Source organism: Pongo pygmaeus, chromosome 6 (assembly GCF_028885625.2).
Source record: "Pongo pygmaeus isolate AG05252 chromosome 6, NHGRI_mPonPyg2-v2.0_pri, whole genome shotgun sequence".
NCBI classification, from domain to species: Eukaryota; Metazoa; Chordata; class Mammalia; order Primates; family Hominidae; genus Pongo; species Pongo pygmaeus.
The window spans coordinates 12,836,581-12,855,101 of NC_072379.2; the positions used below are offsets into that span (position 1 = coordinate 12,836,581).

Sequence of the window (18,521 nt, forward strand, 5' to 3'; positions counted from 1 at the left end):
TAGAGTACGTTCTGCATTTTATTTCTGCAGGCAACACTTTGCTCACCAGCAAGAACACAGCCCGGGGAAGGGACCCAATAACCTTTCAAAACCCAAACTGCTGCCTGCGGTGAAGGCCCAGGGTCCTCCACGGAAAGGACGGGCATCTTCCTTTCCCACCAGGAAGGAGTCAGCCCAGAGCCTCTGCTATGTGCAAGGCGGTGTGCAAGCACCGGCTGCGGCTTTTTGCTGTCTTCTTTTTCTTTGGGGCTGGGCTGGGTGTGCATTCTGGTGCTGATGCTTTGGCCTGTGAGGCTGAGCTAGAGAAGTGTAGATGTTAGATGTGCTGGTGCCATCCTGCGCCTCCCAAGCACGCCCCCACTCACTCACCTCGGCACCTCGACCCGTTCAATTACAGCAACGAAGAAGCCACTGCTGAGCGTGGTCTCAGGGGAGGCCCGGAGGCAGTGCTCGGCACCCGGGAACGTGCTCAGGCCTCGGTGGGGCCAGGCAGGCAGGGCGGGAGCTAGCCTGCGAGAGAAACAGCCCCAATGCTGGGTAAGAGAGCAGCTCACCCCGTCCCCTCCACCCACAACCCTGGCACACGCCCTGTACCTGAAGGCGCCGGGGTTCTGCTGCAGCGCATCTCGCACCACATCTTCATTCTCCTCCCGGCAGAGGGAGCACGTGGAGTAGACGAGCCGCTGCAGGGAAGGGAAAGTGAGCGCGTGGCACAGGGCTCGCTGCTGGAACCCTGCCAGGGCATGCAGACGCGCCGGGCTAGGTGTGCCTGCCCCAGGCTCCTCCAGCTGTCTGCTCGGCATACCTAAGGAAAAGCGTGTCTCAGTTACACAGCTTCACAGAGAACTTTTGTCCCAGGGGCCCAAGCCCATTAAAGTGTCAGAACTAAGACCAAAACAAATGACTCCAGGTCTAAGCTGCTGTGGACCTGCGAGTTCCTCGGCCACGCTTTCTCGCCATCTCACCCGAGCCACTGCAGGAAGGATCCAGCAGGATGTAGTGGACCTCACGGTAGCGCGGGTCTGAGGGGGAGACCGCCAGGAAGTCCTCCTCAGCCAGCTCACAGCAAGAGACGCCAGCCCGGGCCAGCAGCGTGGCCATGGACGCTAGCCGCTTGGCATCCAGGTCAAAGGCAAAGATCTTCCTAGGGCAGAGGGCAGAGCAGGGGTGAGCTGAGCACACATGGAGCAGCTAAGGGCCTGTCACAGCTGACACAGACAACCAGAACATGCAGGTTAAGCCAGGACACACAATATTGGAACGGCCTACGTTTAAAGGGCCCAGAGTCAGAGGTAACTGGCCTGGGGCCTCTGCCCCAAGGGCTAAGAGATCCACATCTCACACCTGCGGTGGGGGAAGCTTAGCTTGGGGCAAATACCGTTAACTGCTTTGGTGCAGCAGGAAAGAGTTAAGCGAAAGTCATCCTTTCAGCCTTCATTACCCACTGAAAGGCACAGAATCAAACCCCATGTCCTCCTGCTCCTGCCTGTGGCACTCACCCTTGGTTCTTCAGAAGAGCAGCCAAGTGACTCGTCTTATTGCCTGGGGCGGCACAGGCATCGATGACATGGGAGCCTGGCGGGGGGTCCAGCAGCATGGCTGGGAGACAGCTGGCCTGGCGGGCAGAGCACAGAGGCCGGGTAAACAGAGACCCCAGGCTAGGCCCTTCCCGTGCCTACACATTCTTCCCTTTTCTATTTCTCTTGCCTACCCTGTCCTGCAGAATGAGGTGTCCGGCCCGGTACAGTGGGTGCTCATGCAGATCTGTCTGGGCGGGAAACACCAGCAGCTCCGGCATCAAGGAGTCCAGGAGAAAATGCTTCCCCTTGAGGGCTCGAAAGTCGTCGAGGCTGCCAGGGAAGAAGAACCATTCATTCATCATTTCCTAAATTTCTTCCTGCCAGGCCCCATTTCAATGGTTCATTCATGCAATAAATGTTACCACAGCTACGGAGAAATCAACAGGGTGATAAGGGAATCCGGGAATCCGCAGTTGAGGGAATGGGTTGTCAGGCCAGACTGATGGGTCAGGAGCCTCCTCTACTGTTTGCCAGCAGTGGGAGCCTGGGCAAGTGATTGAATCTCAAGCCCCACTGGCATCTCTGTTAAAAAAGTAGGTGTGGGGATTCAATGAGCCAATACATCCAAGATACTTACTTGCCACAATTTAATACATGTCAGCTATTTCTGTTGAAGCATAACCTTGGAGAAAGGTTACTTTACAGGGGGTTGAGGGGATGCAGGGAGGTGAGAGCTGAGCTCATTCTTGTTGGATGAGGAGTTAGTCATGTGAGGCGCTTAGGTTAAAACTACATTCACTGTAACTCAGTAAAGGAGTCCTGCCCAGTCTCCCCGACCCATGCAGAAATGGGCCTAGAGAGTCACATGTCTCAGTTCAGAAATCTATCAAAGTGGCAGAGCTGGAATTCAAACGCAAGCAGCCGTTCTCTGCTATTCCACCCTGGTGTCCAAGCAACATGGTAGGGCAGAAGGAAGAGGATCTTACAAAGAGTGGGGGAAAGGGAAAGGGGCAGAGGCTGCTTCTCAGAGCCACCAAAGGACAAAACGAGACAGGTGTGAGCCCAGTGGAGGAGGCATGGGGCAGGGACCAGCCACTGTTGCTGGCACACTGGTGCACGCAGCACCGTGGCAGATGGACCTGGAGAGGAAGCATGGGGCAGGGACCAGCCACTGTTGCTGGCACACTGGTGCACGCAGCACCGTGGCAGATGGACCTGGAGAGGAAGCAGGAGAGACAGCACAATGGAGCCAAGAAAGGACTTAGTATGGCCAGGCGCGGTGGTTCATGCCTGTAATCCCAGCACTTTGGGAGGCCGAGGTGGGCAGATCACCTGAGGTCAGGAGTTTGAGACCAGCCTGGCCAACAAGGAGAAATCCCGTCTCTACTAAAAATACAAAATTAGCCAGGCGTGGTGCTGCATGCCTGCAATCCTGTAGGGAAAAGAAAGAGAGATCAGACTGTAACTGTGTCTATGTAGAAAGGGAAGACATAAGAAATTCCATTTTGACCTGTACCTTGAACAATTGCTTGGCTGAGATGCTGTTAATTTGTGACTTTGCCCCAGCCACTTTGCCCCAACTCTGAGCTCACAAAAACATGTGTTGTATGGAATCAAGGTTTAAAGGATCTAGGGCTGTGCAGGACATGCCTTGTTAACAAAATGTTTACAAGCAGTATGCTTGGTAAAAGTCATCACCATTCTCTAGTCTCAATAAACCAGGGGCACAATGCACTGTGGAAAGCCGCAGGGACCCCTGCCCTGGAAAGCCAGGTATTGTCCAAGGTTCTCCCCATGTGATAGTCTGAAATATGGCCTCGTGGGATGAGAAAGACCTGACCATCCCCCAGCCCGACACCTATAAAGGGTCTGTGCTGAGGTGGATTAGTAAAAGAGGAAAGCCTGTTGCAGTTGAGATAGAGGAAGGCCACTGTTTCCTGCCTGCCCCTGGGAACTGAATGTCTCGGTATAAAACCCGATGGTACATTTGTTCAATTCTGAGATAGGAGAAAAGCCACCCTATGGCGGGAGGCGAGACATGTTGGCAGCAATGCTGCCTTGTTATTCTTTACTCCACTGAGATGTTTGGGCGGAGAGAAACATAAATCTGGCCTACGTGCACATCCAGGCATAGTACCTCCCTTTGAACTTAATTATGACACAGATTCTTTTGCTCACGTTTTTTTGCTGACCTTCTCCTTATTATCACCCTGCTCTCCTACCGCATTCCTTGTGCTGAGATAATGAAAATAATAATCAATAAAAACTGAGGGAACTCAGAGACCGGTGCTGGTGCAGGTCCTTGGTATGCTAAGTGCCAGTCTCCTGGGCCCACTGTTGTTTCTCTATACTTTGTCTCTGTGTCTTACTTCTTTTCTCAGTCTCTCGTCCCACCTGATGAGATATCCCACAGATGTGGAAGGGCAGGCCACCCCTTCATAATCCCAGCTACTCGGGAGGCTGAGGCAGGAGAATCACTTGAACCCAAGAGGCAGAGGTTGCGGTGAGCCGAGATCGTGCCAGTGCACTCCATCCAGCCTGGGGAACAAGAGCAAAACTCTGTCTCAAAAAAAAAAAAGGCTTAGCAGAGGAGTAACAGCATCAGATCTGCCTTTAGAGCTTCCTACAGTCAACCTCAACGAAAATGCAGTGAGACAGTCTGGAAGCAGAGAGACCAGTCTGGGAAGTTCTTGTGGTCATCCCAATAAGAAATGAGTGCTTAACCTAGGCAGTGTCCGGGGGAATTAAGAGAAAGGAATGGAGGCCGGGCACTGTGGCTCACGCCTGTAATCCCAGCACTGTGGGAGGCCAAGATGGGCAGATCACCTGACATCAGGAGTTTGAGACCAGCCTGGTCAACATGGTGAAACCTCATCTCTACTAAAAATACAAAAATTAGCTGGGCATGGTGGTGGGAGCTCTAATCCCAGCTACTCAGGAGGCTGAGGCAGGAGCATCGCTTGAACCCGGGAAGCAGTGAGCCAAGATCATGCCACTGCACTCCAGCCTCGGTGAGAGTGACAGAACGAGACTCAGTCCTAAAAAAAAAAAGAGAGAAAGGAGTGGAGCTGAGAAAGATGCTCAAGGTGGAGGAGTAAATGATTGGAGGGAGGGGAAGGAAGCACCTAGGATGACTCAGTTTCTGGCTTGACCAAACGGGTGGAAGATGGTGACATCTGTTAGATTAAACTGGGGATGTACTAGGTGTAAAGTCTGAGAGGAAAGATGAATGCAGCGACTGTGGCATCTGTGGTGCATTCATATGAACCTGAGGAGGGAAGAATGCAAGAGGGAAGTCTACACTGGGCGGTGAGAATCACCAGGTGGGAGGCAGGAGCTAAACTTAGAGAAAAAACGGAGAGCTCGAGAAGAATGTAGGATGGGGCTCCTAGGAGTTCGATGTTTAAGGGATGGGAGGAAAACAAACCTTGGAGATGGAGAAACTGCTGGAAAGGTAGGAAGAAAGCCCAGAGACCAAAGTCACAACTATCCAACCACTTCTCTTCCCAGTACCCCAGACACCTCCCAAGATGAGGACAGCCAGGGCTCTAAGCTCTCACCTGGAAGCCCGACCCTGATAGGTGAAACCTTGTCTCTTGAAATAACTACATAAACGGAGCAGGTCTTGAGAGCGTTCACACGCACAAATCGAGGCAGCTGGGAGGCTAGGTGGGACGCAATGAGCAGTGAGTAGGCAGGAGCAAAGTTCCCCGCCTCCCCCGCCCCTCAGCTCCTTCCAGCTCACCTGGACCAGGCCTGGATCCCACTTCCAACAGGTCCTCATTCCAGCTCACACCCCGAAGAACCTTGAGCCAAGCCAACTCAGCCTTGAGCCTCGCCTGGTGCCGGCCCAACAGAGCCTTCCATCAGCCCCCACGCCCTCGAAAGCCCTTTCCCAACAACTCATACACTAGCACCTGGGGATGAGGGAATAAAGACAAAAACGCCCTAAGCAAGAAGCATGAATGCCTTAGAACTAACTCTAATAGAGCCCGGGCACTGGAATGGCTAAAGAGATCACCTGACTAGATGGTTACAGATAAAGGTGGGGTACCTTACTCAAGATCACACCAGAAATTAACTACACAACAGGATCGGAACCCGGCGTCTTGCTTCCCAGCCTTAGACCCTTTCCCCACAGATGTTCACCAGTAGACCTCTGCACTCAACTTCTTGCCAACATTACCCTTTCGTGGGTGTGGGTTTGGGGTTTTTGGTTTTTTTTTAGAATTGGGGTCTAGCTCTGTTGCCCAGGTTGGAGTGCAGTGGCCAGATCATAGCTCACTGCAGCTGTGAACTCCTGGGCTCAAGTGATCCTCCCCCTTCAGCCTCCCCAGTAGATGGGACCACAGGTGCGCGCCGCCACGCCCGACTTCCTTAGTCTCCGCCACTCCCACTTTGTACTTCGGTTATTTAATCCTTCAAAACACTCAAAGTTAAAGCATTTTCATCCCATCTCAATTCGTAAACCAGGGAAGGTCGGCTCATACTCATTTCAGATGAGCGACTTGCTCCAGTCCCGCCGTGCACGGCAGCAGAGCTGAGACCAGATGACAAAGCGCTGACCGTCGGGGTTCACTTCCCCGTCCCTCCCCTCCCCTTGGCCAGGTGCGGCCGCAGCTGCTTCTTCGCACTGAGGAGGCCGGCGCTGGCGATCACGGCATCCAGCACGGCGGAGTAGCGCTGCGTTTCGCACACCAGCGCGTACAGCTGCTTCACGTTCTGTGTGGCCGAGGGAGACAAGCTGGGTCGGGGGCTCTGCCGGCCCTCCTCGCCGGGCCCCACCTCCCGACCCCACCCGGGCCCGTTCCACCCTACCCCGGCCCCGACCCCCCACCCCTACTTCTGGCGCGCAGGCCCGCTACCTGGAAGTTGCTGGAGTACACCAACCCCTTGATAGAGCCCTGGCGGCTCTCCACCCCGGCCAGCACGCCTGCAGCTGCAGCATACAGCCCCATGTTCCCGCGCGCCTTTACGGCTCTGTCGCAAACCGCACCCGGCTCTGCCCCCGCCCGGACTTCCGGGGTCCAAGGGCACGCCCTTCCGGGACCGGAAGTACCGGTCGAAGTCCACCTGCAAGGTGTGTGTGTGATCGCGCACCTGCCGGGGTAGAGAGTGCGACGCTGCGAGCCACTTCTTCTCTAGTTCTTCAGTCTAGAAGAACTAGAAGAAGTTTCTAGAAGAACTTCTAGAAGAAGTTTCGCCACTTCTTCTCTAGTTCTTCAGTCTTTGTCAATCTGATGGATAAATAGTGGGATTTTACTGCTGTTTAACCGCAGTTATTGGGTTGAATATCTTCACATGTGTATTGGTCATTTTATATATATATGTGTGTATATATATGTGTATATATGTGTGTATATATGTATATATGTGTGTGTATATATGTATATGTGTATATATATGTATATATGTGAGTATATATGTATATATGTGTATATATACATATGTGTATATATATACATATGTGTATATATATATATTTTTTTCAGACAAAGAGTCACTCGGTCGCGCAGTGTCGCGATCTTGGCTCACTGCAACCTCCGCCTCCCAGGTTCAAGCAATTCTCCTGCCTCAGCCTCCGGAGTAGCTAGGACTACAGGCCCATGCCACCACGCCTGGCTAATTTTTGTATTTTTAGTAGAGACGGGGTTTCACCATGTTGGCCAGGCTGGCCTCGAACTCCTGACCTTAGGTGATCTGCCCGCCTTGGCCTCCCAAAGTTTTGGGATTACAGGCGTGAGCTCCCGCGCTGGCCATAATTATGTGTCTCTGTTTATTGTCTTATCTTCCTTTGCCATGTGTCCTCCAATGGCTGTGTTCTCAGGGAGGATTTTTCTGTGTAATGGCAGAAAAGGTCCTAGCAACTCCAGGTCCACAATGTGGTTCACGATACCTGCCACTCACCCTGCACCAGTAACCACATTAGTCCCAGAGCCAAGCAAGAAAGCACACGGGGTATTTGGGTACCTGAAATGGGCCGGTTTGGCCAAATTAAGTGATGTAGGTATGATCCAGGCCTCAAAGCCACAATAACGGTTTTGTTTTTGCTTTTGATGAGGTCCCACTCTCACCCAGGCTGGAGTGCAGTGGCACCGTCATAGCTCACTGCAGCCTCGAACTCCAGGGCTCAAGTGATCCTCCCACTTCACCCTCCAAGTAGCTGGGACTACAGACGTGCACCACCACACCCAGCTAATTTTATCTTTTGTAGAAATGGGGTCTCACCATGTTGCCCATGGATGGTCTCGAACTCCTGACCTCAAGCGATCTTCCCACCTCGTCTTCCCAAAGCAGTGATTACAGGCATGAGCCACTGTGCCCAGCGAGGATTTTGTTCTTTTATCTTGAGATAAATGGTAGTCCTCTTAAGGGTTTTAAGTCATGGAGTGCTGTGTTCATGTATACTTCTTTAAAGATCAGTCTGGCCAGGTGCGGTGGCTCACACCTGTAATCCTAGCATTTTGGGAGGCTAAGGCAGGTGGATCACTTGAGGTCAGGAGTTCGAGACCAGCCTGGCCAACATGACAAAACCCGTCTCTACTAAAAATACAAAGATTAGCCAGGCATTGTGGCAGACACCTGTAATCTCAGCTACTTGGGAGGCTGAGGCAGAATCGTTTGAACCTGGGAGGCGGAGGTTGCAGTAAGCTGACATTGTGCCACCGCACTCCAGCCTGGGGGATAGAGCAAGCTTCTTTCCCCCCAAAATAAATAAATAAATAAATAAATAAACAAACAAACAGTCTGGTTACAGTGTGGGGATATAGGATGGAGGGGGCAGACTTGAGGCAGGGAGAGACCAATGGGGGTCATGGCAGTCACCTAAACAAGAACTGGTGGCCTGGACTGAGTTGGTGGCAATGGAGTTAGGTTGAAGTTGGCAGTGTGACTGCTAAGTTAAATCCACAGAACTTGCTCAGGAAAAAGGACAGGTCAAGAATAACTCACAGGTTTTCAGTTTGGGCAGTTCACACAATGCTGCTGTGTCTTTTGGTAGGATGGGCAAACCTGGGGTGGTGGAGTGAACAATGGCCACCCAGAGAGAGCAGGTCCTAATTCCTAGAGCCTGGAAATGTCACCTTCTATGGAAGAGATCTGTAGGAGTGATCAGGGGAAGGATTTGGAGAGGTCATCCTGGATTATCTGGGCAGGCCCTACGTAGCATCACAAGTATCCCTGTAAGAGAGAGGCAGAGGAAGGCCAAGCACAGTGGGTCACACCTGTAATCCCAGCACTTTGGGAGGCCGAGGCTGGTGGATCCCTTGAGCCCAGGAGTTCGCAACCAGCCTGGCCAACATGGTGAAACCCCGTCGCTACTAAAAATACAAAAATTTGCCAAGTACATGCCTGTAATCCCAGCTACTCAGGGGGCTAAGGCAAGGGAATTGCTTGAACCTGGGAGGCGGAGGTTGCAGTGAGCTGAGATCACACCACCGCACTCCAGCCTGGGCAACAGAGCGAGACTCTGTCTCAAAAAACAAAAAATAAGAGAGAAGCAGAGGAAGATTAGACCGGCACATACAGAAAAGGCCACGTGAAGATGGAGGCAGAGACTGGAATGATGCGGCCACAGGCCAGGAAACACCAGGGCGTGGCAGCCACCACCTGAAGCTGAAGAGGAAAGAGGCAGGTTTTCCCCGACAGTCTCCAGAGGGAGCGCGGCCTTGCCGTCATCGTGATCTTGGATGTCTGGCCTTCGGAACCACGAGAGATTAAACTTCTGTTGTTTGAAGCCACCAAGTTTGTGGTCATTTGTTACAGTAACCACAGGACACCACAGCCACAGGATAAATCTCAGGGATGGGGGAGTAGGAAGATAATGAGCGCGGTTTTGGACATGCCCTTGACGTCCAGGCGGAGCTGCTGAATGGCTGGAGCTCTAGTGGATGTGGCATGTAAGGGACAGGTCTCCTGGAGAGGGAACTTCTGAGTCATCCCTGTGGAAGGGATGACTGGAGCCATGGGTGTGGAGGTGTAGACAGCCAGAAGAGGCGCCTGGAGGCCCTCAGGCCATGAGTGGCCAGGAGGAGAGGCTGAATCCTCGAAGGAGACTGAGGAGAGGAGGGAGGAGAGTAAGGGCTGTGGGGAGGCTGAGGGTTGCTGTTTGCCCCAGCTACTCTCCCTCAGGCCCTCTTATTGGTCTGTGCACCCAGTTTGACTTCCAGTGGCCAGAGCCAGCATCTTGGTTAGAGGGCTACCCCGGAGCTTCCAGAACCCACTTAGCCTGTGGGTGTCATGAGTCAAAGGGGTATGAGAGCCTAGGCACAGTGGCTCACGCCTGTAATCCCAGCGCTTTGGGAGGCCAAGGTGGGAGGATTGCTTGAGGCCCAGACCAGCCTGGGTAACATAGCAAGACCCCGTCTCTACTAAAAATGTAAGTATTAGCTGGGCATGGTGGCAGACACTTGTCGTCCCGGCTACTCAGGAGGCTGAGGCAGGAGGATCGCTTGAGCCTGCGAGGTCAAGGCTGCAGTGAGCTACAGTTGCACCACCGCACTCCAGCCTGGGTGACAGAGCAAGATCCTGTCTCTAAAAATAAAGACTCGCAGCTGAGCACGGTGGCTCACGCCTGTAATCCCAGCACTTTGGGAGGCCAAGGCAGGCGAATCATTTGAGGTCAGGAGTTCGAGACCAGCATGGCTAACATGGCGAAACCCCATCCTATTAAAAATACAAAAATTAGCTGAGCGTGGGGTGCGCACCTGTAATCCCAGCTACTCAGGAGGCTGAGGCAGGAGATCACTTGAAGCTGAGAGGTGTAGGTTGCAGTGAGCTGAGATCATGCCACTGCACTCCAGCCTGGGTGACAGAGCGAGACTCCATCTCAAAAAAAAACAAACCAGACTTGAGCATAAAGTGCTGGGATTACAGGCATGAGCCACCATGCCCGGGCTTTTTTTTTTTTTTTTTTTCGAGATGGAGTCTTGCTCTGTTGCCCAGGCTAGAGTGCAGTGGAGCGATCTCAGCTCACTGCAACCTCCATCTCCCAGGTTCAAGCGATTCTCATGCCTCAGCCTCCCGAATAGCTGGGATTACAGGCATGTGCCACCATACCCAGCTAATTTTTGTATTTTTTGTAGAGATGGGGTTTCACCATGTTGGCCGGGCTGGTCTTAAACTCCTGACCTCAAGTCATCCTTCTGCCTTCGCCTTCCAAAGTGGTGGGATTACAGGTGTAAGCTGCTGTGCCCAGCCTCTGTCCCTTCATTTAAACCCATGTCTCCTGACCAAATTGTCTCTAAGACTAAAAGAAATGTGAGAAACACAGAGTCTCCCATAAACAGGGAGTGAGGAAGGCTTGGGAACTGCACATGTTCGTTTGTTGGGTCTAGAACATGGATCTGCTCTCTTCCCACAATCTGCAGAGCAAGTTTCAGGCAGGGCTGATACTGCCTGCTGCGCAAGGGTGAGGACGGTAAGCAAGGGATGCCCGGTGCTCCTGGATGTTGCTTCTGGCCATTTCCCACCTCTCCCAGCTCCCATTCCTCCTGATATCCTGCCTTACACCCAGCCACCCTGAACTTCTCATAACCAGAGTCTGCACGCCACTCCCCCTTTTACAGGATCGTTCCCTCGGCTTGCCTGGCAAACTCGGGTCCTGGGCCCTTCTCAGCCATCAGGCCTGTGCCCCTCTGCCAGGCCCCCCAGACACCTGCTCTTCCTCTAGTATTCTGTTTTGTTTTCTGAGACAGGGTCTCGCTCTGTCACCCAGGCTGGATCATGCAGTAGCATGATCACGACTCACTGCAGCATCAAACTTTTAGGCTCAAGCAATCCTCCCGCCTCAGCCTCATGAGTAGCGGGGACTATAGGCGCATGTCACCATGCCCAGCTAATTTTTTTATTTTTGTATTTTTTGTAGAGATGGGGTTTTACTACATTGGCCTGGCTGGTCTCGAACTCCTGGCCTCCAGCAATCCTCCTGCCTTGGCTTCCCAAAGTACTGGGATTGCAGGCATGAGCTACCCTCCTCTAGTATTTCTGTACCTTGAGTGAACTTCTGCTGTTCTAGGTACCCACAGTTCACCATTTGCCTCCCCACCCGTCTGCGAGACCCTTGAAGGCAGGGATGTGACTTTCCTCTGTTTTCCCCAGGCTCAGTTATAGTGCCAGCTGTGGGCAGCTGCTTGGGACGCGCTGGTTAAACCGCATGGAGGAACCAGTGGAGCTGAGATGCCCGTGCCCGCAGCCACCAGACCCTGGCTGAGCTCTCTCCAAAGTTATTACCTGGAGGCCATGGAGTGCAACTTCTGGAAGGCGAGAGAGAGGGAGGTTAAGGCTAGAAGGTGGGAAGCCAGGGCACTGTTGGGAAGGGGAAGGCCCTGGCGGGTATGGGGATGGGACACCTCCCTGTCCACTCACCTGGATGAACTCGTGGTGGCCCTCATTGCTGAACTGTTCTTCCAGCACATACTTGGCTTGGGCCAGCCGCTCCTGGGTTCCCTGGGCCTGCTCCAGCTGCATGTCCAGGGAGGCCACCAGGCCACGGGTGTGACCCCCTATCCCCTCCAGGCAGTGGGCCTTCTCCTCGTCCACCAGGTGGTGCAGCTCCTGGAACTCGCGGCGGATCACCCAGCTGAAGACATCCGACTCATTCTGGGACAGGGAGGGCTGGTCACTGCAGAGTCACAGCTGAGCTGCCAGGCTCTGTCTGGCTGGCCTCGGTGTCCCCAGGGCCTTCCTGACCAGGCTGGTCTTGGGACCTGAGTCTCAGGGGAGGCTGCATGGTCTGGCGCCAGGCAGGGAGTTCACCCCATGCATGGGGAGCCCTGGCGGTGGCTGTGGGGAGGGCGGCTGCAGCTCCCATTTCATGCTTGGGGAGCCCTGGCGGTGGCCGTGGGGAGGGTGGCCCCAGCTCCCATTTCAAATGCAGAGGCTCTGCTTCGGCCTGTTTTAATTTTTAATTTTTTTTTAAGAGACAGGGTCTCACTCTGTTGCCCAGGCTGGAGAGCAGTGGCACGATCATAGCTCACTACAGCCTTGACCTCCCAACCTCAAGCAATCCTCCCGCCTCAGCCTCCCGAGTTGCTGGGATTACAGATGCACGTCACCACACCCCACTTTGCCTATTTCAGCTATTAAATGTGCATGTAAGATTTTGTTTTATCACAGAGTTCCACAACTGAAGGAAAGCAGGAAGGCCCTGAGCAAGCAGGCTTTGCTGTGAGGGAGCCAAAACTGCCTGCAGAACCCTGAGCTCTGCCTCCACCAGGCAGGGCTGATACCACCTGCCGCGCAAGGGTGTGGAGGGTACATGAGGGATGCCCATTGCTCCTGGATATTGCTCGGCTCCTGTTTCTGTTTCACAGCCACCTCCAGGGCCAGGGCTCCATGCTTCCCAGCCCCATGTGCCTCTCATTTCAGGAGATCAGCCAGGGCCCAGGGCTGCCAGTCTCTCCACGCCTGCGCACCCAGGTACTGGGAGGGCACCGTGACAGGCTGGCAAGGTCAAACAGGCACAGGTGGCACAGGGGCGGAGGAGTCATGCCCATGCTTTGAGCTGTTTACCCCCTGGGACTCAAGTCCTGGGTTATCTCAGTCTCAAGGACGCAGAGAGCAAAAGCCAACTTGGAGCCAGTCCTGACGACAACTGGGTTGAATTCCCCTGAGAGGATTTGCGCTTTCCCCACCCCGCCCCGGAATGCTTTGAGTTCTGGCTTTATATGGAAGGCATGATTTTCTGTAAAGGACCAATGAGAACTGAGCTCTACAGGAAAGTGAAGGTGGCCGGTCCCAGGCAGGGGCAGAGGGAAGGGGCACTCACGACGATTCGGGTCCGGTTGTTCACCAGTTTGGCGATGAGCTCATTCACCTTCTTCTGCTCCTGCTTCAGCTCAGAGATGAGGGCTGCGAGCTCCTCCTGGAGGCAACAGGCCATGGCCCCATGAGCAGCTGATCCTTCCCCTTCTCAGCTCCTTGGATCACCTTCTTGGGAGTATCCCAATGGCCACAAGCACTCCCAGGGAAACCAGGGCAGGAACCAGAGCCACCCAGGTACCCTTGAGTCCGAAACAGGTTAAATTGTTCAAGAATACTCTGGGCGCAGAAGCTCATGCCTGTAATTCCAGCACTTTGGGAGACTGAGGTGGGACTTCACTTGAGGTCAGGAGTTCGAGACTAGCCTGGCCAACATGGTGAAACCCCATTTCTATTGAAAATACAAAAATTAGCCAGGTGTGGTGGTGCACCCCTGTAGTCCCAGCTACTTGGGAGGCTGAAGCACGAGAATCGCTTGAACCTGGGAGATTGACGTTGCAGTGAGCTGAGATCACGCCATTGCACTCCAGCCTGGGTGACACAGTGAGACTCTGTCTCAAAAATTAAAAATAAAAAATAAAATAATTCAAGAATATTCTAAGGGCCGGGCGCGGTGGCTCACGCCTGTAATCCCAGCACTTTGGGAGGCCAAGGCTGGCTGATCACGAGGTCAGGAGATCGAGACCATCCTGGCTAACATGGTGAAACCCCGTCTCTACTAAAAATACAAAAAAAATTAGCCGGGCATGGTGGCAGGCACCTGTAGTCCCAGCTACTCAGGAGGCTGAGTCAGGAGAATGGCATGAACTCGGGAGGCGGAGGTTGCAGTGAGCCGAGATTGCGCCACGGCACTCCAGCCTGGGCAGCAGAGTGAGACTCCATCTCAGGAGAAAAAAAAAAAAAAGAATATACTAGGCTGGGCACAGTGGCTCATGCCTGTAATCCCAGCACTTTAGGAGGCCAAGATGGGAGGATCACTTGAGGCTAGAAATTTGAGACCAGACTGGGCAACACAGTGAAATCCCATCTCTAATTTTTTTTTTTTTAAAGAATATTCTGGGCCAGGCGCGGTGGCTCACGCCTGTAATCCCAACACTTTGGGAGGCTGAGGTGGGTGGATCATGAGGTCAGGAGATCGAAACCATCCTGGCTAACACGGTGAAACTCTGTCTCTACTAAAAATACAAAAAATTAGCCAGGTGCAGTGGCAGGCGCCTGTAGTCCCAGCTACTCGGGAGGCTGAGGCAGGAGAATGGCGTGAACCCAGGAGGCAGAGCTTGCAGTGAGCCGAGATCACGCCACTGCACTCCAGCCTGGGAGACAGAGCAAGACTCCGTCTCAAAAAAAAAAAAAAAAAAAAAAAAAGAGAGAATATCTGCATTGACAGCAGGAACTTCTCAGGCATAAGAGGGTCTCGGTGTCACCCCTCTGCATGACATGGAGAGAGTCACTAAATGTTACAGCTACCAGAAGTCACCAGGTGATGCTGGCACTTCCTGGATTGAATGCTGCCTGTAGGGGACCCCCCAGGTGAACTCTGTGGTCACCAGCAGATCCAAAAAGCCGGCGCCAGGTGAGGCTAATTCTAGGGCCAGTGGCACTCACATGGGCCTGGGTTAAACCTGGTGAATCCCCACGCCTATGAACACCTGAATCCATTCCTGGTGGGCTTGGACACAGCACGAATTTGTGACCTCCCCAAGCTGACATAAATGCACTTCTCCTGGACTGCCCTGGCCCCAAATCTGACCTAGCCTTGGGGGTGCCAACCAGGACCCCTAGACCACCATCTACTGCACGACTTGACCAGAGCCCCCGTCGGTTTGTACCCATGCAATGTACAGAATTTTTGGCTTGGATCATGCCCAAGCACCAGAGAGCTGCAAGGGGCTTTCAGGAAGGCAGCTGGGTAAAGAATAAAGCACTTGCTGGCATAAACGGACAGAGTCCTTGCTCTGGAGAACGAGGCATCAGAACATCTCACAGCAGCCTAAAAACGGCATTCCAACGTCACCCTCCCCAGGCAGACAGATGGGACTCATTCCTTCCCCATGAGAGGAACTAAGTTATGCAAATCAATGCACCCATCAACGGAGCATCTCAAAATCTCAATAAACAGGAGGCAACGGGAACACCTAAAAGAGGGCAATAAAGGAGTGCAATTTAGTTGTATTCTGTGTTGCAACAGAGAAGAGCCTCGGGATCATCGAAACCCAAATCTGGCCGAGTACAGTGGCTCCCACCTGGAATCCCAACACTTTGGGAGGCCAAGATGGGAGGATCACTTGAGGCCAGGAGTTTGAGTCCAGCCTGGACAAAATAGTGAGACCCTGTCTCTACAAAAAAAAAAAAAAAAAATTAAGCCCAAATCTAAAACAGGGACCCAAGCTGGGCTGCTGGATCCTAACCACAAAGGACAGATAAGCTCCCAGCCTGTTTCCCTCCCTCCTTCCCATCAACTAATAAAACATAAACTCGGCTTCCCCACCTGCAGTTGGCTTCCACCTTCCATACTCCCCTAAACCTGCTCTTGCCAAGATAATCAGTTCTTACTGCTACATCTGACACTTTTCAGTCCTCACAGACATTTCACACACGTGATCTCCTCCTTCAGTCTCTGTCTCTCTGATTTCCGGGAGGGCCACACTCAGCCGGTGTTCCTGTTCTGAGGATTCTTTCTATTCCTTTTTTCAGGGCTCTCTCTCAATCCAGATTTTAAGCCTGGTACCCCTTGGGGTCATCATCAGTGTCTTCCCTTATCACTATGTAGACTCTCCTGGGTTGGTCTTCTCCACCAAAGGGGAATTCAGTGACCACCAGGAGGAAGGACCCTCCACACCTCTCGCCCTGAGCCCCATTGCTGTCCTGGTCTGCACACCCCTCGACCTGACTGCACATCCCCAGGCACCTCCCACCTGCCCACGCCAGATCCTCCCCTGCGATCACTTCATCTGTGCAAGGGGGAATTACAGAGCTGGAGTCAACCTCCCCGTCCCTCACCCTCCTTGCCACACACAGTTGTCAGGGTTTTTTTCTTTTTGAAATTTGTCTTTGGTCTGCCCCAGACCTTTGTCCCAGTTCCCATCGACTTAGGTCCTGGCACCCTCGTCTCTCACTGTCCTTTTGCCTCACCCTCAAAGCTCCCCTCTGCCAGAGAGATCTGAGCATGTCATCACCAGGTTAAAACCCTCCAGCCCCCACCTTGTTCCCTCATCCTGTGAATAAACTCCAAATCCTTTCCCGGGTCGCACTGGCCTCTCCATGCCCCGGCCGCAGCTTACCTCGCTGGCCCTATCTCGCCCCCACCCATGCTCCCTCCAGCTTTATGCTGGGATTACATGAGTGGCCACTGCACCTGGCGAACAAGGCTAATTTTGCAACTTTTGTAGAGGCAGGGGCTATGTTGCCCAGGCTGGTCTCAAACTCCTGGACTTAAGTGATCCACCCACCTCGACCTCCCAAAGTGCTGTTATTATAGGCATAAGCCACCCAGCCATGTGTTTTATAACAGGTGTTTTATATATATAACACCCAGCCAGGTATTATTACTCGTCTTAAAGAATGATCTGCTAGGTTTGGTGATGGTCTATAAAGGCGGGAATTCACTGATTCAGCATTTTGGACATTTACAACGTTCCAGTCATGGCTCCAGGCACTGAAATACACCAGGGGACAAAATGAAGTCCCCACCCTCATGCACCAGAGAGTGCAAACAGGGGAATGTCCAGAAACAAACAAGGGGCCTAGGGCAGTGGCACATGCCTGTAATTCCAGCACTTTGGGAGACACAGGCAGGAGGCTCATTGGAGGCCAAGGAGTTCAACACCAGCCTGGGCAACATAACAAGACCCCATTTCTACAAAATATAAAAAATGAGCTGGGCATGGTGGTGTGCACCTGTAGTCCCAGCTGCTCTGGAGGCTGAGGTAGGAGGATTGCTTGAGCCTAGGAGTTGGAGGCTGCAGTGAGCCATGATCACACCACTGCACTCCAGCCCGGGCAACAGAGTGAGACGCTGTCTCCAAAAAGAAAGAAGAAAAAGAAAGGGGGGGGGGGCGGGGGAGGGAGAGGGAGAGAGGAAGGGAAGGGGGCGGGAGAGAGAGAAAGAAAAAAAGAAAAAGAAACAAACCAGAACTAACAAACCAGAACTGCAAATAAAAAACAGGAAGGGGTGAGCATGTGACACCAGGGAGCTCCCATCCTGTGCGTGTAGCTTCAATCCCTGGCACCTGGGTTGAGCCGCCGCTCAAACGCTAAGGAATGAATGCGCCAGGGCAGGGCTGCAGGGAAATCGAGGATAGCTGGATCCTTTTGGTGCCAGGTGATGGCGCCAGAGAGCACAGGATCCGGTCCCCGCGGGCCCCTCCAGCCCCCCTGCACCCTCGCTCCCCACCTTCATGCGGCTGTAGACGGTGGAGACGGGCGTGACCGGGTGGTGCTGGTGGGAGCCCAGCAGACCGCAGAGGCCACAGATGAGCTCCTGGTCTTTCTCGCAGAAGAGGCTGAGTGGGTTCCAGTGGTGCACGCAGACCTTGGGCTCCGGGTCCTCAGGGAACCTCAGGGCTTCGATCACCCGGGCCAGGGAGACGTTGGGCAGGGAGCTGCTGCCGTCCACCGCCTCCCGGCACACGAGGCAGCGCAGCTCGGCGTCCAGGTGGTAGGACAGGGAGACCAGGCAGCCCTTGCAGTAGGAGTGGCCATACTGCAGCATCAGGGGCTCCTTGATGCTGCAGGCAGATGGGACACTGAAGCCGGTCCTCCAGCTCCGGCAGGCTCACCTGCCAAGCCATCCACATTCACTGCCTGGGCTGAAACACAGGCATCCGACCTCAGTCCTGTCCCCTCCCCTCCCCCTGTCCAGCACTCACCCACCACCCTCAACCCTAAGGAGCACCAGAATTTTAGAGGAAACACTGAGTCCTGGATCCCAGTCCTAACCCACATGACCTTGGGCTCCAGTTTCCCCAGCTGTAAAACAAAAGACTGCAGTGAAAAAACTGGTCCCTTGAAGATACCTGTGTGTGTGTGTGTGTGTGTGTGTCTACATTTTTTACTCAAATTTGGAGACAAGCATGAAAGGGACCATCTGCAGGGTCATTTGCAGTGACACTAATAATGCAAGGTCCAGCCCCAGCAGGCATCCGGACCTAGAACTGGACAGCAAAACCCAGGCAAGCTCCCCACCTTCTAGATCAGTTACCAAACTTTCGAGAAACTGTTGAAAGCAAAAGTATAATAGAG

At 53.4% G+C, this 18,521-nt stretch overlaps 1 protein-coding gene across 1 annotated transcript; it reads right to left on the reverse strand.

The window, feature by feature from the left end:
- Positions 1–18,085, reverse strand: LOC129041212 (28S rRNA (cytosine-C(5))-methyltransferase-like). The gene is given in 17 exon segments (XM_063668239.1): positions 1–233; positions 235–294; positions 370–510; positions 595–805; positions 966–1,144; positions 1,500–1,615; positions 1,712–1,850; positions 5,081–5,135; positions 5,138–5,185; positions 5,266–5,439; positions 6,122–6,242; positions 6,386–6,620; positions 11,751–11,773; positions 11,886–12,119; positions 13,288–13,383; positions 17,674–18,007; positions 18,009–18,085. Coding segments are annotated over 17 exon segments (2,298 nt in total). The 5' UTR covers positions 18,077–18,085; the 3' UTR covers positions 1–169.
- Positions 18,086–18,521: the final 436 nt, after the last annotated feature.